A 23,649-nucleotide genomic window follows, 5' to 3' on the forward strand; every position below is an offset into this window, starting at 1 on the left:
GTAGCAGGGCCCAGGCTCACAGCTGCAGCCAATCAGGTGCCAATCAGGCACCTAGGAGTACCGTAAGATCAACACAAGAGTCAATAGCAACAGCAGATTAAAGTCGCACTGAAATGAAAAAAGCATTCTGTCCCATTTTGGTTCACATAATTGGTCATAGTGTTCACCTATTCAACGATCTATGCCAAAACATTTACAAAATTCTACTTTTGTTGTAATCTTATATCAAAGTATATAATTTCTTACTTCCTGGAAAACGGTAGGTCACGTGCAATGACGACAACAGGTACCTTAGATTTTAGGCCAGTAATCTCACGGCATCCACCTGTCAATCAACGCTATCCTTCTATCGAATCTGTCTAAAGTTCTTAAAACCCGTCCACTTGTCAATGTTCCAATCAAATTCCTTTAAACATATGTCCCGCCCTCATAGCTTGTTTGCGTCGGAAATACGTCAAACTACGGAAGTTAGATGATCTCAAACGTCCGTTTCAGTGCGACTTTAAAGCCTTGGATACACTAGACTTTCACAATCTTAACAGATTATGAAATGACTGGGAGTATACACTAGACGACTGGCTTCTGATGATTTTTGTATGACAACTGAAAAACTGCGTATCACACATTTAACGACTGGACGAGTTTACACTACACGATTGCGTCCAGAATCTGCTAAAAAATATCAAACATGTTTGATATACTCCGACTCGCTCCGACTCGGATCGGGAGAAGTCTGTTCTCATCGTACACTTGCCGATTTAAATCTGTACCCCTCATACACTTACAGATTTCTCTGCCAAATTGCCACTCCGACTACCCCCAACTAGTGCAGACTGCTGCCGACTAGGACAGACTCGGCAGGATTGTGAATCGTGTATAAAATCAGGCATAATATCTTGTAGTGTATCCTCAGCTTAAGCTGTTTGGCATTGGCAGATCAGATTTGTCATTTTCATGGGCGTAACCCACATACTCAGCTGTGCTGCTCATCCCACCAATGCATGTTCCTTACCAATGGGGAACCATTTAATAGGGAAATAAACAAGCTTTCCTACAGGATACAATGTATTGCCAAGAAGCATTGTTACAACAGAGTAATCACCTTCCAAATACACATTTCCAAACTTTTTGTTTTATGTTTATCTGTTATTTTGGGGATAATATCGGTCACACTTTACAATAATGGTCACAAAAAACATTAGTTAACTGTTAACTAATGCTTATTTAGGGTTAGGTTAGGTTACTAATGTTAATGAATACCTTAGTTAAGGTTAGGGTTAGGTAATAAATAAATAACATTAGTAAATGGTTAATTGAGACATTAGTTAACTGTTACTTAATGATTAATAATGCATTAACTAATGCTTATTAATGTACCCTTATTGTAAAGTGTTACCATAATATCTCTGATAACAGTGCCCAGATAGCAAGCGGATCAGGGCCATATCTAGGCCAGATCTGGCCCTTGTGGCTTAGTTCCGGCCCATATATGGCCCAGAATCATTACACATCCGCTTGCTATCTGGGTGGAGAGGGGCTTTTACTTACAGCTCATTGCTGGCAGTTTCCTCTGTGTGTGCTTCAGTGGTGGGTGATGCCAACTGGGCGTGGTCCCCAGTGGGGTCAGAGGTCGATACTAAAGACCCTTGTTCAGAACCACCTGGCCCCTCCCTGTCCTCTCCACCCTCGGCCGGTCTGTAGCCCGAGACCCCCGAGCAGCAGCTCCCGTGGGGGGATGTGTGGGTGTGTCGGGGCGAGTATGATCCATGGCGGTGTGCTTTGAGTGGACAGCGCCCGTGTCTTGTCGACAGCGGGGGGAGGCCGGACGCAGAGGAGGACAGCGGCGAGCTCAGGCAAGACCCCTCGCTCAGGGACCGCCCCGAGGCTTGGCGCCATGGAAACGGATCCACCCGTCTCAGATCCCCCTCACTGTGGTGCTCTCTAATTGGCACTTTCCATTTTGCTCCCGGGCATCCGGCGCCATTTTGTGGCGACCCTGGCGCCGGTTTCCCCTCATAGACTGGGGATTCAGGCAACTGGGGCGCTTTGGCTCCCTTGCTCCCTTTGGAGTCCGATTTAAAATGGAGATTAAAGCAAGTAACGCCGGCGCCGTTCCTCGCGCCGCCTCTCCCCTCCTCCGCAACCTGCGCTGAGTTATCGACCGGCGGTTTGACAGCTCCGCGCGCCTTCTCCTCCTCTCTCCTCTCTTCCCTCTTCTCCTTCGCCAACACCCTCCCCTTCCCCTGAGAATGGCCAGCTGGGGGCTGCTGGTTCATATCACCATCACTCCTCTCCAGTCTCTCCCCCAGACGCTGCCTGGCTTCTTGGCACAGGGTCCAGGCTGCGTTCCACACCCCGATCCCCCTCCACCCCCCGGGACCGCCCGCTTTGGCTCTCGCCGCCTGGAAGTGTCGGACGGAGAACTCGCCACCCAGTCGCTCCTCGTAGCTCTTCAGCGCCCTTAGATGGGCTTTAGAAGGGCAACGCCCCGTCTCTGTCTGGACCAGATATGCCCTGCATTCCAGGGCCAGGGCACAGGCCTAGAGAGAGAGAGAGAGAGAGAGAGAGAGAGAGAGAGAGAGAGAGAGAGAGAGAGAGAGAGAGAGAGAGAGAGAGGGAGAGGGAGAGAGGGAGAGAGAGAGAGAGAGAGAGAGAGAGGGAGAGGGAGAGAGAGAGAGGAGACAGGAGAGAGAGAGAGAGAGGGAGGGAGGGAGAGAGAGAGAGAGAGGGAGAGGGAGAGAGAGAGAGAGAGAGAGAGAGAGAGAGGGAGAGAGAGAGAGAGAGAGAGAGAGAGAGAGGAGACAGGAGAGAGATATGGGGAGAGAGAAATAAACAGATAGAGAGAGAGAGAGAGAGAGAGAGAGAGAGAGAGAGAGAGAGGGAGAGAGAGAGAGAGAGAGAGAGAGAGAGAGAGAGAGGGAGCGGAGACAGGGGAGAGAGAGAGATATGGGGAGAGAGAAATAAACAGATAGATAGAGAGATGTTGGGAGAGAGGAATAAACAGAGAGAGAGAGAGAGAAAGAGAGAGAGAGAGAGAGAGAGAGAGAGAGAGAGAGAGAGAGAGAGCAGGTAACGGAGAACGGGAGAGGAGAGAGAGAGAGCATGAGAAAGAGAGGAAGAGATTTCGTTTAGCATTCTTGAAGTCATGATGTGTGTGTACTGTACTGTATATTGGCTAGCGAGTGAAGGTGCTTAAAGATGGATGGACTGATGACGGTTCGGTACAGTAGGGAGCAGGGCGGGGCCCTGGGCTCAGGGTCAGGGGTCAGGGGTCATACTGTCCATTACATCACTCAGGAGTTCATTTGAAATTTCCGATCCAATACTTCACAACAGTTTTTATTCCACCATTAAAATGAATGAAAATCGCCCCGAACCCTTCAGTTCAGTACACTCCTGCAGGGCTGAGGTTCACGGGCAGCTTCATACGATGAGGAAGAGGAAATGGAAGAAAAGAGGTAAAGAGGCTGGAAGGAAAGAAGAAAGGAAGGAAAGAAATGTAGAATGGAGGAAGGAAGGGAGGAAGAAGGAGGGAAGGAAGGAAGGAAGGAAGGAAGGAAGGAAGGAAGGAAGGAAGGAAGGAAGGAAGGAAGGAAGGAAGGAAGGAAGGAAGGAAGGAAGGAAGGAAGGAAGGAAGGAAGGAAGGAAGGAGGAGGTAAGGAAGGATGAGGTGGAGGAATGATGCAACACAGTATTCTAGATCTCTAGAGCTGTGTTCGGAATCGCTCCCTATTCACTATATAGTGCACTATATAGGGTGTCAGCCATTTTGTTTGTAGTGTCCGAATTCTCCACAGAATTTTCGTTCCCTATATAGTCCACTATTTATTACCCACAATTCACCTTGATTTCCAGGGAACAGTGCATGTACCCGACATTTTCTCCGTTCCCTAGGTAGTTCACTACATGGTGAACCCTATCTAGGGAATAGGGAGTGAGGGAACGAGGGAGCGACTCCCAACACAGCCAGGGTCTCTCTTTAGTCACCTGCTCACAGAAGCGGTGGAGTTGTACCATATTGTCCAATTCTGCATGTTTCTGCTCTGCTCGCAACAGGAAGTTGGCCATGTTGGATTTGAAAGTGTTAATCACTGTCTGGAAAACATCCGTCTCAGGGCTAGAGTCAGCAGTACCCATGATCCTCTCTGCCTCTGCCACAAGTGTCAAGGCGTGCTTTTTTTTCTCCTGTGATAAATGACAACAAAAAAAAGTTTTAACAAGGTTAAAATCTTCCTCCCAAACCATCTGTGAATCTGTGAAAGAATGTGTTAAAACGTTCTTGTGCAACCGAGGTGAGTCACCGTTCCCTCTGAGACGGAACAGAGTCTCGATAAAGCTGTCAAATTAGACAGAAATTCAAGTCGATAATGTTCTCCGGTGAGATGTAAACAAATTGGTGAACAAAAATATCAAACTGTGTTACTTTAATACAGGCAGTAATAGTTTTCCCATATTATTATTTGATCTACTGTATCTTAATCCAGGTTGATTTCATCTATGTTGTTAAACTGTTGCATGTTGGATTCTTTCCTTGTACCTTGGCCTCTGTGAGGAGGGATTCGGCCCTTTGAAGGGCCCGGTTCTCACTCTCCACGTTCTCCTCTGGGGAGTTACAGTCCTTCAACCGGTTCTCCCCCTCTGAGTGGAACCACGCCTTGGCCTGCGTGGAACACAGATGACAAGAACACAGATAAGAGCCTCCTCTCACAACACCTCATTTCTGTCTAAATATAAGAGGGCAAGTATGGAAAAATGTACATTTACCAAAATGCTCTACATACTACAGTCCCTAAATACTATACTGTACATAGTACAGTACCTAATTGATTATTGAATCGACACGCCTTGGCATGTTTTGAACATTAACCATGCGAAGGAATCTACCTACTTTTATACACTTTGTTTATTTGCAGTCTTTTATATTTGGATTTCTTGTAGAGTATATTTGGAATCTATTGTAAATTAGTATCAAGACCAGCTTACACCTAACGACTGTGATCACGGGAGCGCGCAGCAACTCCAGCAAGACTCTCAAGATTTTATTACCACTTTGGAATTTTGTCTGAGACTTTGAAATCGGGGGGAAAGTCGGTTGGTGTACTTTAAATGTTCAACCTCCCAAATGGGAACACCACGTGATCACTCAGAGAGGAGTTCTTACGAAGTCCTTCATCCCAAGTGCCATTAGCACCCTCAACTCCACTAAGGGACCAACAAGATAAAACCAGGGACTGAACTTCTTTAATATCTAACTTACCTTGTCTGTCTGTTTATATATTTTGTCTTATTAACGGCCTTTTGGCTTCTTATGTTGTTGTTTTTTCTGTATGGTGAGCCAAAGACAATTTTCCACCTCGGTGGACAATAAAGTTCTATTCTATTCTATTCTGAACGCACCGTGTTCAGTCTGCCGTCAACGTCCCTGAGTCTGAAGAGCAGGTCCAGGTGCTGCAGTGACTGGTTGGACCTCATCACCAGCGTGTGGACCCTCTCTTCCACCTGGTTGTACAACGACGTCGCCGACTCCATAGCATTCCTGTGGTCAGAGGGGGAACATTAGCGTCTTAGCGTTAAAGGACCATACCGGTCTAAATATGATTTGATCTCCTAAAACTACTCACCCAACGTTTATCACATTACCACAATCCATTTTCCGAAGTAAAACTCGCGCTAAAATATATATTTGCATTTTCACGTTTTACTTACATTTCAAAAGTTGAAAAGTTGAAAAGCTTCAAAACTTATTTTTAAATTGTTCCCTTGTTGTGCTGACAAACTCGCCCAGGTTAGTTTTAAATAGTTTTCAGTAGTTCTTATTTTCTTTTTAACCCTCGTTGCACAGCCTGCGCCAACGGTCTGTCTTCTTCCTGTTTACATGGCAGCCGTTGCTAGGAGCGCTGGGTAGAGAATCTAGTGTAGGTGGATTAGAGAATACAGCACAGGAGTTCAACGAATTCAAACAAAAATAATATGTTACTGAAACATGAAACATGAAAACTACTGAAAATTATTTGAAACTAACTGGGATGAGTTTGTCAGCGCAACGAGGGAACAATTTAAAAACACGTTTTAAAGCCATCATGTTCAACTTGTTGAAATGTAAGTAAAACACGAAAATGCAAACATCTTTTAACATGAGCTTGACTTCGGAAAATGGATTGCAGTAATGTGATATACGTTGGGTGACTAGTTTAAGGAGATCATATCCTATTTAGAGCGGTATGGTCCTTTAACCGTGCGATCAGAGCAGCAGGTTGTACTTCTCTCCTTAACGAGAGCGTAGCTCGGGCTTGTGAGGCTGCCAGGTGATTCATGCGCTGTTTTCCCTCCTCTGAGGCCCTCTCTACCTCCCTCCAATATAAAGAAGATAATTCACTCTCATCTCTTGACTGTGCCAGCTAACGTGGTGTGAGGTAATGTCTGTCTGCTGCTTGTGTTCACCAGGTGGGTGCTACACCTCGACACTCACTGGGGTGCGTTCTCCAACTGCTGAATGAACCCCTCTCGTAGTGTGTGACAATGACAATATTTTAGAACAACAATACACTACTACAGGCATTTTTCACATATTACAGGACGTGCACCATATGTTTGAAGTACACCAATCAAGGTAACTGTACTTTAGATTGCTATTGTTGCACTATATGCCTTCAGCACTAGATTATGCTCTTAGTCACTTGTTTTAGAAAGAAGATGCGCTTGTGAGTTCTGGCAAGTAGTAGTACATTGGCTCTTCCTACGTTAAATGCAATTATTGTTAGTCGCTTTGGATAAAAGCGTCTGCTAAATGACTGTAATGTAATTTAATGTAATAATAATAATAATATAATAAAGTACCTATAGTCTTCAGACTGGGGGAATCGGAACTCCTCCCTCCTCATTCTGGCCAGCATAGCCCCGCCCTCTCTCTGTAAAGTAACCAATCGGGCGTCCTCCAGAACCTCTTTCATTGAGGTCTTCTGATCCTGTATACACAGCTGCACGTCCTGAAAAAAAAAATAAAAATCATTAGCAACCTCATTTAGCACTGCTACATAGTACGCAATAATTCCTGTTTTAAATTCTCTACCAGGGCGGTGTCCATCTTTTTGCTGTTATCAATTTTCTTGATGGCTTTCTGGAGTAAAACGGAGGCGCCCAGCAAGTCTGACATGAAGGAAACCAGTTTCTGAAAGGCAAGAATGTAGAGTTCAGCTTTCGAATTGAGCAGCGAGTAGGAATTTACACGACTACTTAATACAGGGGTACCGGTATGCAAGGCCTAACTCAACACCTACTCTGACCTTTCACCTCTTGGTGAAAACCCCTCATGTACAGTATCTAAGAGAACGAGAGGCCTAGGCTCTTCCTACAAGCAGCGCTGTGTGGGTTGCTGTACGGACACCTGGTGACCCTTCACCCCAAACATGTTGCTCGTGTAACTGATGCAGTCTGGGTCATTTCCAAACGGAGTAAATCACATGAGGGCGGGTGAACTCCCCAACGTCAACATCGTAGATCTCATCCAGTATTAACAGTACTCTGTCTACACTTCCTATTTGGTTACGTTAGCCAGTGATAAATGTCACCAGAACAGTTCCTGTCATGGAGAGGGTGTGACTGTATTCAGCGTTGATGCCAGATTAACGTACGCACCACATGAGTAATGAAATATGTACATGTCTCTTCCTGGAAGAAGAGTAATCGCTAGTGAGTGTATTGTTACCACATAGGGGTGATTATCACATACAGTATGGGTTTGAGGTAATACAGTTGTTGTAAACGCCTTTGAGAAACTCATGTGGATGTTTTTTTTTCCTCTTCCATGGTAATTCATAACACAAACCATTGTTTCGTAAAGTTACACACGCTGGTGAAATAACTGTGGTTTATGGCATAAAAAAGCCACTGTTGGCAATTCAAAATGTGGGTACTGCAGCATTTCATAAACATATTTCACTTGTATTCTACGTACAAACATACCAACTGGAAAACTACAGGAAACAATGAAACTAGGGTCCTGAATATTCAGTACCTGATGAAACTGCAGCCAATCCGTGTGGCTGTAGGGGAAGGTCCCGCCCAGGTCAGAGGTCAACTGCTGGGCCTCCACGGTCTTGTGCAGGGCCTTCAGAGAGGTCACCACATCCATCTGGGAGGACAGAAGCATGATGGGAACTAGAAATGGCGCTTGGAGAACACAGACCTCCGCCCATGAATGGATTACGTGTCTCTGTGAGCGCGCACGTGCGTGCGAACAGGACATGTTTGGTATTGTTGCGTTCGTTAGGCTGAGAGCTTTATGCCCGTCCAAACCTCGTTTCTCTGTGACCTTCCCATGTAACAATATGGCCGTTTCAATTCCCCCCATTGACAGTGAATGAGGGGGATTCACTAAGTTAAAAAAAAAAAAAAAGAATGGTGAATGGCCGCCCAGATAGCAAGCGGAATGATTCTGGGCCATATATGGGCCAGATCTGGCCTGTATTTGGCCCTGATCCACTTGCTATCTGGGCAGCCAAGTTTGGGCACATGGACTCGTGCTTTGGCCAAGTTTGGGCTTGTGGACCCGCCTCGTGATTCGGATCAACTCTTCTAAGTTGGCCCATGCTACATCCCTCCACTGAGTTTCGTCAAAATCGGTCCGGTACTTTTTGGGTAATCCTACTACCAAACAAACCAACCAGGAAATGGTAGTACTATAAAACGGGGCGAGTTGTACGTTTTAAGCCCATGGGCCTCGTGACCGGCTCGTTCATCCTGGAATCTTCCGGCCTGACGCTTGGACTCATTTACCCTTCGTCCAGTATTCCCAGTGCTTAACCCTGCATTGCTGCTTGCAGCTGTATGTATTCTTATCCTTGGTTTAATCCTATATCATCCTTTCGTTCTTATCTAACCCTTCCACCCTCCCTTCATGAGCGGAAGGGACAGGGGTATGACCTCTGACCTGTAGTCCAGGCTGTCTCTCAGGCCGAGCGGAGGTGTCTTTGTCCACCAGCATCAGGACGCTGTGGACCGCATGCAGGGCTTGCTCCTGGAGGATCGACCAATGGGACAAGCAAACATATCAGGGTCCGTCAACACCCAGGGAACAGGATCAATCAAATGAGTAACCTTCTGCATTGGGGATGCATGCAGTACCTGCTACCCTACGGGTAACTATTAATAATAATAATAATAATAATAAAATAATAATAATAATAATAATAATAATAATAATAATAATAATAATACAATCTGTAATCCTGCATTTACCACAGGACTAGTAATGACAGCAGTGTACTAAAGCAAATGTTGTGTTCTAAGGGAGACAACACAAAATACCTTATACCCCACCTATTAAAACTGACTGAAATCTAAACTCAATACCTCCCTCTTGTGGATTCATACAGCAATTACGATTCAAAAACATGGATAAACTGCTTGAGCTATTGCGTCTACTTAAATTTCCAGAAACCAAAACACCTCGTTGACTCATGTAAAAACACCTCATGAACTCATGTGAACTCAATCCCGTTGTCTCAGACAAATTGTGTCAAGATGTGGGATTGAGATAAAGGGTTGAGATTAGGGATTGAGCGATGAGGGACTGAGGTAAAGGTCTGACCCGTATCTCACCACAGTATTGTTAGAGAGTTGACACGGTTGACTTAAGCCTAATTTATACTTCATAAAACAGCTCGTGGCTCATGGCTCTTGGTTGTCATGGAATGGAATGCCTGGGCGTTGTCTTTAGCTTCCATTCCATGGCAACCAAGAGCCATGTGACATGAGCCATGAGCCGTTTTATGAAGTATAAATGAGGCTTAAGTGTGTGAGTGCTGTTGATCTAACCTGGGCCAATAGCAGAGCTTTGTAGAGCAGGGGGGGAGGGGCCTTCTTCCTGGCGTCGATCACCAGAGTCATTCCCAGGTCGCGGACTTCCTTCCTGTAAACACACACAGGGGGCCGTGTCTCATTTAGATGTGTCCCCGTCATCCTGTAAACACACACAGGGGACCGTGTCTCATTTAGATGTGTCCCCGTCATCCTGTGAACACACACAGGGGATCGTGTCTCATTTAGATGTGTCCCCGTCATCCTGTAAAAACACACAGGGGATCGTGTCTCATTTAGATGTGTCCCCGTCATCCTGTAAACACACACAGGGGATCGTGTCTCATTTAGATGTGTCCCCGTCATCCTGTAAACACACACAGGGGACCGTGTCTCATTTAGATGTGTCCCCGTCATCCTGTAAACACACACAGGGGACCGTGTCTCATTTAGATGTGTCCCCGTCATCCTGTAAACACACACAGGGGATCGTGTCTCATTTAGATGTGTCCCCGTCATCCTGTAAACACACACAGGGGATCGTGTCTCATTTAGATGTGTCCCCGTCATCCAGGCGCTCTCTTTCTGACGGACGGCTTGTTTACAGGAAGTGCTTTTAGACGCAGTCACCTTGAAATCTCCGTGGGGGTGAGATGAGTTCACCTACCGTATGTAGATAAGAGAACAACAAGACATGATACATGTGTGGGTGCACACTCACATACTCACACACTCACACTCACATACTCACACTCACATACTCACACTCATAAACTCACACTCATATACTCACACTCACATACTCACACTCACATACTCACACTCATATACTCACACTCACATACTCACACTCACATACTCACACTCATATACTCACACTCACATACTCACACTCACATACTCACACTCACATACTCACACTCACATACTCACACTCATATACTCACATACTCACTCTCACATACTCACACTCACATACTCACACTCACATACTCACACTCACATACTCACATACTCACTCTCACATACTCACACTCATATACTCACACTCACATACTCACACTCACATACTCACACTCATATACTCACACTCACATACTCACACTCATATACTCACACTCACATACTCACACTCATATACTCACATACTCACTCTCACATACTCACACTCACATACTCACTCTCATATACTCACTCTCACATACTCACACTCACATACTCACACTCACATACTCACACTCACATACTCACACTCATATACTCACTCTCACATACTCACACTCACATACTCACACTCATATACTCACACTCACATACTCACACTCACATACTCACACTTATATACTCACACTCACATACTCACACTCACATACTCACACTCACATACTCACACTCACATACTCACACTCACATACTCACTCTCACATACTCACACTCACATACTCACACTCACATACTCACACTCATATACTCACACTCACATACTCACACTCATATACTCACACTCACATACTCACACTCGCATACTCACACTCGCATACTCACTCTCACATACTCACACTCACATACTCACACTCACATACTCACACTCATATACTCACACTCACATACTCACACTCGCATACTCACACTCACATACTCACACTCACATACTCACACTCACATACTCACTCTCACATACTCACACTCACATACTCACACTCACATACTCACACTCATATACTCACACTCACATACTCACACTCACATACTCACACTCACATACTCACTCTCACATACTCACACTCATATACTCACTCATATACTCACACTCACATACTCACACTCATATACTCACTCACATACTCACACTCACATACTCACACTCCCATACTCACACTCACATACTCACACTCACATACTCACACTCATATACTCACTCATATACTCACACTCACATACTCACTCTCACATACTCACACTCACATACTCACACTCATATACTCACACTCACATACTCACACTCATATACTCACACTCACATACTCACACTCATATACTCACATACTCACTCTCACATACTCACACTCACATACTCACTCTCATATACTCACTCTCACATACTCACACTCACATACTCACACTCACATACTCACACTCACATACTCACACTCATATACTCACTCTCACATACTCACACTCACATACTCACACTCATATACTCACACTCACATACTCACACTCACATACTCACACTTATATACTCACACTCACATACTCACACTCACATACTCACACTCACATACTCACACTCATATACTCACACTCATATACTCACATACTCACTCTCACATACTCACACTCACATACTCACACTCACATACTCACACTCACATACTCACACTCACATACTCACACTCACATACTCACACTCACATACTCACACTCATATACTCACACTCACATACTCACACTCATATACTCACACTCCCATACTCACACTCACATACTCACACTCATATACTCACACTCACATACTCACACTCGCATACTCACACTCGCATACTCACACTCACATACTCACACTCACATACTCACACTCACATACTCACTCTCACATACTCACACTCACATACTCACACTCACATACTCACACTCATATACTCACTCTCACATACTCACACTCACATACTCACTCTCACATACTCACACTCACATTATCACACTCACATACTCACACTCATATACTCACACACTCACACTCACATACTCACTCTCACATACTCACACTCACATACTCACACTCATATACTCACACTCACATACTCACACTCACATACTCACACTCACATACTCACACTCATATACTCACATACTCACTCTCACATACTCACACTCATATACTCACACTCATATACTCACACTCACATACTCACACTCATATACTCACACTCATATACTCACACTCACATACTCACACTCACATACTCACACTCACATACTCACACTCACATACTCACACTCACATACTCACTCACATACTCACACTCATATACTCACACACTCACACTCACATACTCACACTCACATACTCACACTCACATACTCACACTCACATACTCACATACTCACTCTCACATACTCACACTCACATACTCTCACTCATATACTCACACTCACATACTCACACTCACATACTCACACTCACATACTCACACTCACATACTCACACTCATATACTCACACTCACATACTCACACTCACATACTCACTCATATACTCACACTCATATACTCACACTCACATACTCACACATATACTCACATACTCACACTCACATACTCACACTCATATACTCACACTCATATACTCACACTCACATACTCACACTCACATACTCACACTCATATACTCACACTCATATACTCACTCATATACTCACACCCATATACTCACACTCACATACTCACACTCACATACTCACACTCACATACTCACACTCATATACTCACTCACATACTCACACTCATATACTCACACTCATATACTCACACTCACATACTCACTCTCACATACTCACACTCACATACTCACACTCATATACTCACTCTCACATACTCACTCATATACTCACACTCACATACTCACACATATACTCACACTCACATACTCACACTCACATACTCACACTCACATACTCACACTCACATACTCACACTCATATACTCACACTCATATACTCACACTCACATACTCACACTCACATACTCACACTCACATACTCACACTTACATACTCACACTCACATACTCACACTCATATACTCACTCTCACATACTCACTCATATACTCACACTCACATACTCACACTCACATACTCACACTCATATACTCACACTCATATACTCACACTCACATACTCACTCTCACATACTCACTCTCACATACTCACACTCACATACTCACACTCACATACTCACACTCACATACTCACACTCACATACTCACATACTCATATACTCACTCACATACTCACTCTCATATACTCACACTCATATACTCACACTCATATACTCACATACTCACACTCACATACTCACACTCATATACTCACTCTCATATACTCACACTCATATACTCACACTCATATACTCACACTCACATACTCTCACTCACATACTCACACTCACATACTCACACTCACATACTCACACTCACATACTCACACTCACATACTCACACTCATATACTCACACTCACATACTCACACTCATATACTCACACTCATATACTCACACTCATATACTCACTCATATACTCACACTCACATACTCACACTCCCATACTCACACTCACATACCCACACTCACATACTCACTCTCACATACTCACACTCACATACTCACACTCACATACTCACTCACATACTCACACTCATATACTCACACACATACTCACACTCATATACTCACACTCACATACTCACACTCATATACTCACACTCACATACTCACACTCATATACTCACACTCACATACTCACACTCACATACTCACACTCACATACTCACACTCATATACTCACACTCACATACTCACACTCACATACTCACACTCATATACTCACACTCACATACTCACACTCATATACTCACACTCACATACTCACACTCATATACTCACACTCACATACTCACACTCATATACTCACACTCACATACTCACACTCACATACTCACACTCATATACTCACACTCACATACTCACACTCACATACTCACACTCATATACTCACACTCACATACTCACACTCATATACTCACACTCACATACTCACACTCATATACTCACACTCATATACTCACTCATATACTCACACTCATATACTCACACTCATATACTCACTCATATACTCACACTCATATACTCACACTCATATACTCACACTCACATACTCACACTCATATACTCACACTCACATACTCACTCTCACATATTCACACTCACATACTCACACTCACATACTCACACTCACATACTCACACTCACATACTCACACTCACATACTCACACTCACATACTCACACTCACATACTCACACTCATATACTCACACTCACATACTCACTCTCACATATTCACACTCACATACTCACACTCACATACTCACACTCACATACTCACACTCACATACTCACACTCACATACTCACACTCATATACTCACTCTCACATACTCACACTCACATACTCACATGGACACACGCACGCACACACACAAACACGGACGCACACACACACACAAACAGACAGCACACACCCACACGCGCACACACACAACACACGCACGCACATACACACTCACACACACAAACACAACACACACACGCACACACACACGCGCACACACACACACACACACACACACACACACACACACACACACACACACACACATACTATGCCTTCCCAACACACTCTCCTTCCTCTATCCTCTCCCCACGCCACACCTCTAATAGCTGTGTGTGTGCATGTGTGTGTGTGTGTGTGTGAGTATGTGTGTGTGAGTATGTGTGTGTGAGTATGGGTGTCATGCTTCCATGGCCTGACAGTTCTATAAAAGCCAGCCCTACATTCCAGGCCTTCAGCCTGACTGCAGCTCGTTGTCGTTATGGTCAGAATTCTTCTTAACCAGAGAAGGAAAGGGATGATTTGTTTAACGAGCCAGCTGTCTCCTTGAATTCAAAGCTCGTCCATTAAATGATGTGTTAACAGACTGGACTGTAAAAGTGTACGGGTCTGTAAAAGTGTCCGGCGGTGTATCTAAGTGACATGTGGTGGTGGTCGGGAGACAGTGGTGTGTTTTGAATTAGGTCAAAGGACCGACTGCACCTGTTAAAAGACATAAATACTGTATCTGTTTGTGATTTGGTTTTATTATAATCGATGTCAAAGTCTGGAAATACTCGGTTGTTCTTTTAAAGTCAACTGTATAAAATTATGTATCTGTAGGCTAAAGTTCCTGGATAGTCTACAAGTTGAGGTGAACTGTGGCGATAGACTGATATTTCATCGCCCCCTTGTGGTAAAAAGATGGAACTGAGCATCAACTCTTTTGCATAGTGCTGACATGAGCAAATAACTTGCATACAGAATTGTACTGTACTGAGCATGTAATTAAATTGTACACTCACAATACATCAAGTTTTACACACTGAATATCCTAAGTTCTCGCAAATGAATACATGCATAATGCATGCATAACTGCGGCCACTGAACATGTGTGTGTGTGTGTGTTGGGTGTGTGTGTGTGTGTGTGTGTGTGTGTGTGTGTGTGTGCGTGCGTGTGTGTTTGTGTGTGTGTGTGTGTCTGTGTTGTGTCTGTGTGTGTGTGTGTTGTGTGTGTGTGTGTGTGTGTGCGTGTGTGTGTGTGTTGTGCGTGCGTGTGTGTTGTGTTGTGTGTGCCGTGTCGCTGCTCATTCATGTGTTTGTGGCTAAATAAGCCCTTGAGGTTCAGTAATTATGATGATGATGATGATGATTATTATTATTATTAATATTATTATAATAACCACCACAAGGTGTACACAATATGTCAATGTTGCTTACATCCAGTACACGGCTGCTTTAGAACGCTGTATAACATGACTAAGCATTAACTTCTCCCATTTTGGCGTGCGTCTAACGACGGCTCATTCAAAACATCCCGCTCTTCTAACCTGGGTATGGCGTGAAGGTAGAGGAGGAGTTTGCAGACTTCCGGAGCCGACGTCACGGGGGACATCCAGCCCTCCCTGTCCCCGTGGACCTCCACCACCGCGCGGCCCGCTTTGTCCCTGCTCCCTGGAGGGGTGGAGGGACACGATTCGACACTCAAACACCAGGATACCGAACCGTCAGCCGCTCAGAATGGGCCCCGGTGAAGTTCATAATCAAAAAAACATCAAATCTGATCAGGATGTTGTGATTTTTTTTTGGGGGGGTGGATTTCCAGCACCTCAACTAAGAGGAAAACACAGTGGAGTTCATGTTATCATTTTTAACAGACAAAGGGCTAAAGAGCTGTGCGCACATCCAACCTAAGTAGGCCAGGTGCTGGATCTTGGAGTACATACATGAGAAGACACACACTGATTTCTCCCGGTCCACTTTATTAAGAATATCGCAACGTTTCGACCCTTAGGTCTTCATCAGGCAAGTTGCCTGAAGTTGCTTGATGAAGACCTAAGGGTCGAAACGTTGCGATATTCTCAATAAAGTGGACCGGGAGAAATCAGTGTGCGGATCTTTCCTCCTCTTCTCATCATTTTTAACAGACACATGCCATGACAGCACCTGGTAGGCTGGTGATGCCCAGGTGAAGCAGCCCACTGATGCTTCTGAAGTTGGACTCCAGGGAGGGTGGAGGTGGTGGACCTCCAGCGCCGGGAGAGGGGGGTTGAACCGAGGGTGCAGAGGGCTTGTCGGTCTTTGGGCCCTGGAGCTTTGTTCCTATGCCGTTGGCAGTTGGAGGTGTCCGTGTCTCTGCTTTACCAGGCTGGGAGTCTAGAGGGGCAAGGAAATATGGAAAATGGAAACTCTCTTTGGAAGACGGACCCGTCGTCACAAAATGTACCTTCCCTCCTAATCAACATGAGAATGTATTGTTTAAAGGTTACACTAACGTACACCAACATTGCCTGAGTGAATGCAAAAAGAACGAAAGAATTCTTTCTTTTTACTGATTTTATAGGATGATATATCGTTCCTGTGCTGAATTTGTCTGGGTGGTGGTGTGTGGTATTTTCAAGCTGTTGGACATTCTTGAGAGAGAACACCCAGACATAAAGTAAAATACAGCAAATTATGCATCGTATCAAATATCTTTCTATCATGATGTGTCGTTCTATCTGCAATTATTGCAAGTCTCTGTGGATAAAAGCATCTGCTAAATGCCATATGTAATGATGTACTTCAATTTGTGTGAATCAACGTTTTCTCTATCGCTCATCATTCTGATCCTAAAGTCTCTTGGTTGAACAGTTTGCGTGGTCGAGTGGTTTTCACATCAAAAACGATCGCAGAAATGCAAGAGCCAGCATTCTCAAAGATTCTTTACTATAGCCAAACTGAATGCCAGATTGTATATCCTGTCCGGTACAGTGACCTATGACCTTTCAGTACTGTGAGCGGATCCGTGTGGGGGGAATCTTTCAGCCGTAACTCTCAATAGTTGCCTTTCATGCAAACATGGATCAAACCACCACAGCTGCAATGTGCACAGCTTTTAAACATTTGACACGCTCTCTGTAACAAAACACTTCGAGGTCTGTTAAGCCTTTCTTTGATTTCGAACATCCAAATTGGCCTCTCATTTTAAAGCCAACAAAGGCTTGTCTGTTTTCTCTCTCCATTCCAGCATAACAATCTGTGACAGGCATGTCTCCAGACAGCCCTCAGAGGGCCCTCATGAGGGCGCGAGGGTGCATGGGGAGGGCATAGAGAGACACAGTCGTCTCCTTCCTCCCTAGTACCCTGTCTCCTTACATTACAGGAATGTTCTGATTCCCCCCGCTAGCTCAAAGACGTACCCTTTGGTCTCCTCTCACATTGAGGCGCTCCGTACTATTTCCATCCTCCCTCTTCGGAATTGGGAGTGACGTAAATGCTGGCGTTGCGTGTAGGAGCCCAGACACAGGATGAGGACTCGCCCCAAAGGAGCCTCATATTTAGACCTGACCTATGACCCATGAGCCCTAATTCTAAAGAGCTCAAAGTAAACTTTGACCTTTGGCGGTGCATGCTTCCATCAGCAAGAGGAGTCACGGTCAAGTTTAGATCTGTCTGTTTATACAGAGTTGGGCTCAGTGTCCCTTTGAAAAAGTAATAACATACACCAGAAATCAGGGGAGTTGTCTGGACAGGAATAACAACCACACAGAATGTCCATGACACTGTGGGTATGGGAGTTACTAAAGACATGCCCATGACACTGTGTAAGAGTTAGTGAAGACATGTCCATGACACTGTGTGTATGGGAGTTAGTAAAAACATGTCCATGACACTGTGTAGGAGTTAGTAAAGACGTCCATGACAATGTGTGTATGGGAGTTAGTAAAGACATGTCCATGACACTGTGTATGGGAGTTAGTAAAGACATGTCCATGACACTGTGTAAGAGTTAGTAAAGACATTCCCATGACACTGTGTAGGAGTTAGTAAAGACATGTCCATGACACTGGGTATGAGTTAGTGAAGACATGTCCATGACACTGTGTAGGAGTTAGTAAAGACATTCCCATGACACTGTGTAGGAGTTAGTAAAGACATTCCCATGACACTGTGTAGGAGTTAGTGAAGACATGTCCATGACACTGTGTAGGAGTTAGTAAAGACATTCCCATGACACTGTGTAGGAGTTAGTAAAGACATGTCCATGACACTGGGTATGAGTTAGTGAAGACATGTCCATGACACTGTGTAGGAGTTAGTAAAGACATTCCCATGACACTGTGTAGGAGTTAGTAAAGACATTCCCATGACACTGTGTAGGAGTTAGTGAAGACATGTCCATGACACTGTGTAGGAGTTAGTAAAGACATTCCCATGACACTGTGTAGGAGTTAGTAAAGACATGTCCATGACACTGTGTAGGAGTTAGTAAAGACATGCCCATGACACTGTGTGTATGGGAGTTAGTAAAGACATTCCCATGACACTGTGTGGGGGAGTTAGACAAACTGTACAGACAAACTTATAAAGGCATTCAGCATCTGCTGCAAATGCAATTTTCACTCGATACCGGGCTGGTTGTAGAAGCTATAATCTCTAAATTTTAGACAATTTATTATACAAGCTAATAGAATCTCTAATCTATTGACAATGTAGACCTCTTTTCTTGCCCCGTAAAACTAGGCCAAACTAGAAAACAGTTTCACAGTCAGATTATATACAGTAGTAATTGTATTACCTTTTTTAGGTGACTGTCGTCTCTCCAGCTTTGGGGACACCAGGCTGAAGGTTGTCCCTTTCTTACACTGCACCACATGGATGCTAGGGATCAACTCGGGACAAATGTCACTGTGGCTCCTGTTGTTGAGTTTGTGGACCAGAGGACTCCCTTTGGGCGTTTCTGACACAGTAGAAAGCGACCTTAGCTTGGCTTTGTGTTTACCTGTGGGCTTCACCACTTCCATGCCCCATGGTTTTGAGCCCATGCCACAAGCATCTACAGCTGGTTGAAGAGTACTTACAGGGGGTAACTTCGCGTCAGGCTCTGCTTGGTGCGATGCGTGGTTTGTCTGAAATTCCTGATCGTGGTGTTCCTCAAGGTTTAGTTTAGGGTCCAATAGAGATTCCTTCATACATTTTCCTGGTTTGTGACTTATGGCTGGTGTCTTTTGGTGAAGACCACTATTTCCTTGAGAATCCCTACCAAAATATCCGTGTTGCTGTGGCTCTTGGACTGGTGTAGGATCTTTACAGTGGTTATAAAACTCACCCAGCTCCTGAACTCCCCCTCCGGAATGTCCCTTGAAATCTCCTTCCTCCCCATCACAGGGACCCATCTCCTCCAAAGCAGCCAATAAGTCCACACTCCCCCTCTCAAAGGTGACAGGATTGCGCAAAGCCGCAAGGTAAGAGTCCCTGTACCTGCATTTCAGCTCTTGGCCACTAGGTTCTTGCCCCAACTTCCGCTGGGTGCATGGCGTGCAAGGCTCCTCTGAAAACTTTAGAGTTCGTCCACAGGGGGCACTGTGCCCTACTGGTATAGGGGGAGGAGGCCTGACTGGTTTGAACAAAGGGGGAGTAGAAGGCTTTGGAGTCCTGTCAAGTCTTGAAAGACCCTCTTTCTCCTTAGCAAAATCTATCAGATCTACATAATCACCCTCAATCTCCCGGTAGTTCCTGCTGTCCCAGGTATTGGGCGATACCCACCCCACGGGCTTGACTAGCGGTCTAGAACGTGGCCTGGGACTGGGCCTGTCATGGTCCACTTTGACAAACTTGGAGGAACCCTGAGAAAGTCGCAGGGACGCCGAGATCCCCTCCCTAGCGGGGAGAGCCATGGTCTGAGCGGACGGGTCGGAGCAATCGGAAGACGACTTCTCCGCCTTGAGAGGAACTTCTCCAATGACAGGCGGCGTAGTCAGCGCGGTCTTGGGCTTGTCCAGAAACTCCGGGATTGCTACGTGTGCCCACGGTACCTTCATCACTCCCTGCTCCGTGGAGAGCAGACAGAGAGACAACGGGGTGCCGTGCCGGCCATAGTTGACCTCCCTCAGCCAGTCCTCGGTGAAGATGCAGGGGTAGGATGTCTCAGCGATGGGCGTCTCCTCCACCTCGCGACACCCTTCCTCCAGGAGACTCTTTAGAACGATGCGGGCAGCCTGGTCCCCGAACGGCTCCACCTGTAGGTAGAAGTCCCCCGGCCGCAGAAGTAGAGGGTTGAAGGGGGCTAGTTGGATCACCGTCCTGTCCCGGAGACACAGTGGCCAGCCTTCACAGCGGAACAGCACATCAGAATAGGCAGCCTGAGAAGATGGAGGGGTTAAAGGTTACTGCTCTGAAGTGTAAGATACCGTTGTTTAAGTTAAACCTCTATTTAAGATGTTTACTATAAACGGGTGTGCCATGACAAGAAAATACCTTACTGTTTATAAATCAAGGACATTGTGAATTTTAATTATGTCACTTGATCTCATTGTTTGTGTTAAGAGTGCAACAAAAGTATGTTCTCTTGAAATTAAATATGTCTGAGAAATCATAGGCTTACTATATGTTTTAAAAATGTAAATTGTTCAAATCAACTCAAAGGAGGTATACAGTATGTAATCAATCTCTTAGATGTTTAGTTGTGTAGTTTAATGTAGGTTTGGTATCCAAAAGTCTATCTAAGTGCTTTTGACAGGTCAGAATGTAACGAGATAGATGTCAGATCCACTTTTACCTCAGCTCTGTCGAGCTGCTATAATGAAAAACTCAAGTCAGTTGAGCCCCATTGTTAAAGCAAAATCCTGGAATTTGAGACACTGCCTTTTTCTTTCTGTTCACGGTTTAAAGATATAAAATGAAGACGTCCTCTGCTAAGCCTATGCCAGCTTACAGCTTGGCTCCACTGGGTGCATTAGCGTCAGTGTCAACCATCGGCTATCAGACGCTAAGGAAATGAATCCATTGTAATTAATGACAGTGGCTCCACTGCAGCTGTTGCATTATGGTCGAGGCCTGCGTCTCTCGTTAGAGAATTTCCGAGGCTCATTTCTTGATTTTTGACGGTAGAATGTCGACGCCGACGGTTGATGCTGGCGGTTAACGCCGACAGCTACAGTGGACTGTATTTGCGTGTTTGCGTGTCTGGCCAAAATGGAATTAACAATTATTCCTTCATCCATTCTGTGATCGGTAAGAATTTGAAAAAAAAAGACTTCATAAAGAGTTTAAAAATGACTGACCCACTAAAAGTGTAGCACATAGTTAGCCACATAGTTAGTTAGCCTTTTTCTTTTGCTGCAAGAATGGCTTTGGATTAATATAATCAATGATAACATTGTAAGACTTAAATAAACGGCACATCTATCTCATTATGCAGTTTGCCTACAATGTTTTTGAGGCCAGAGAAATGTGGCGTCTTGCTTTTGTCATTTGTGCTGCAGTGTAGATTGTATCTGTCTCAAGTGCATATTGTTCATATGTGTGGTGTTACAATGCTGCTCTGCACATTATGCTGTTCTGCACATTAGCACCTAATGTGCTAAATGGTGATAAATATGCTTTCATTTTACAATGTTGTGAGTGTCTGTGTGTGTTTATACCTAATGCAGTATATGTCTGTGTTTTGTGTGTGAGAGTGAGCAGATCGTGTGTGTGTGTGTGTGTGTGTGTGTGAGAGAGAGTGTGTCTGTGTGTGTTTATACCTAATGCAGTATATGTCTAATGTCTATATGTCTATGTCTAATGCAGTAATTGCTGTCTGTGTTTTGTGTGTGTGAGAGAGTGAGCAGAGCGTTTGTGCGCGTGTGTGTGTGTATATGTGTGTGTGTGTGTGTGTGTGTGTGCGTGCGTGTGTGTGTGCACGTGCATGTGTGTGTGTGTGTGTGTGTGCGTGCATATGTGTGTGTGTGTGTGCGAGTACACTCACGCATGCCGCCTGCTGCACGCTCTCGAGGACGTGCTTGGCCGGGATGAGGAAGTCCAGCAGGCACTGCAGCGCATCGCCCTGGTAACGCTCCTCGATGGTGCGGAACAGCTGGCTGAGCACCGTGGGCGCGGTCCTCTCGAAGGGCGGGTACAACGCCGACAGGGCGCTCTGGATGGACGCGTCCAGGGACTCGGGGTTCTGGACGAAGACATGAAGAGGGGAGTCAAGAGGGGCGGGTACAACGCCGACAGGGCGCTCTGGATGGACGCGTCCAGGGACTCGGGGTTCTGGACGAAGACATGAAGAGGGGAGTCAAGAGACGTATTGTTTTGTTTATTAGGATCTCTTTTAGCCATCGGCTAGTCTTCCAAGAGTCCTCAACTAAAACATACAGTACAAAACAATAATGCAGAAAATACTACAATTTATAAATAGAATTCAAGAAAAAATAAGAAAAGAAAGAAACATGTAGAAGATGTAGAAGTATTCGAGTAAAAGACCATTCTCTCTTCATTAGAAGGTTATATTGGAGGTGGAAAATCAAATCTATTTGTTATGCATTGTTATATTGGTTTGCTGGAGCTGCTGCCTCCGCGACCCGACCCCGGAGAAGCGGATGAAGATGGATGGATATTTGTTTGCTGCAGTATAACTTTATTGTTCATACATTTCTCTGTATTGTGACACAAAGTATGAGTGATAATTCCAGCTTTTGGAATGCCCTATTGTGCCCATACAGTCTCAGATATAGTGTG

General features: G+C 44.8%; 1 protein-coding gene across 1 annotated transcript in view; it reads right to left on the reverse strand.

Moving 5' to 3' along the window:
- quob (quattro b) overlaps positions 1–23,649 on the reverse strand; it is a gene marked incomplete at both ends in the record, with an annotated part of 39,126 nt that overhangs the window by 12,591 nt on the left and 2,886 nt on the right. The window contains 14 exons of the mRNA XM_084445699.1: positions 1,549–2,498; positions 3,988–4,185; positions 4,538–4,660; positions 5,398–5,536; positions 6,838–6,986; positions 7,070–7,168; positions 8,015–8,131; positions 8,930–9,016; positions 9,817–9,910; positions 16,494–16,617; positions 17,110–17,319; positions 19,724–19,987; positions 20,255–21,287; positions 22,895–23,181. Coding sequence (XP_084301825.1) covers positions 1,549–2,498; positions 3,988–4,185; positions 4,538–4,660; positions 5,398–5,536; positions 6,838–6,986; positions 7,070–7,168; positions 8,015–8,131; positions 8,930–9,016; positions 9,817–9,910; positions 16,494–16,617; positions 17,110–17,319; positions 19,724–19,987; positions 20,255–21,287; positions 22,895–23,181 — 3,874 coding nt within the window. The remainder of the gene's footprint in view (positions 1–1,548; positions 2,499–3,987; positions 4,186–4,537; positions 4,661–5,397; positions 5,537–6,837; positions 6,987–7,069; positions 7,169–8,014; positions 8,132–8,929; positions 9,017–9,816; positions 9,911–16,493; positions 16,618–17,109; positions 17,320–19,723; positions 19,988–20,254; positions 21,288–22,894; positions 23,182–23,649) is intronic.

The sequence above is a fragment of the Borostomias antarcticus genome (genome assembly GCF_949987555.1).
Source record: "Borostomias antarcticus genome assembly, chromosome: 11".
NCBI lineage: Eukaryota > Metazoa > Chordata > Actinopteri > Stomiiformes > Stomiidae > Borostomias > Borostomias antarcticus.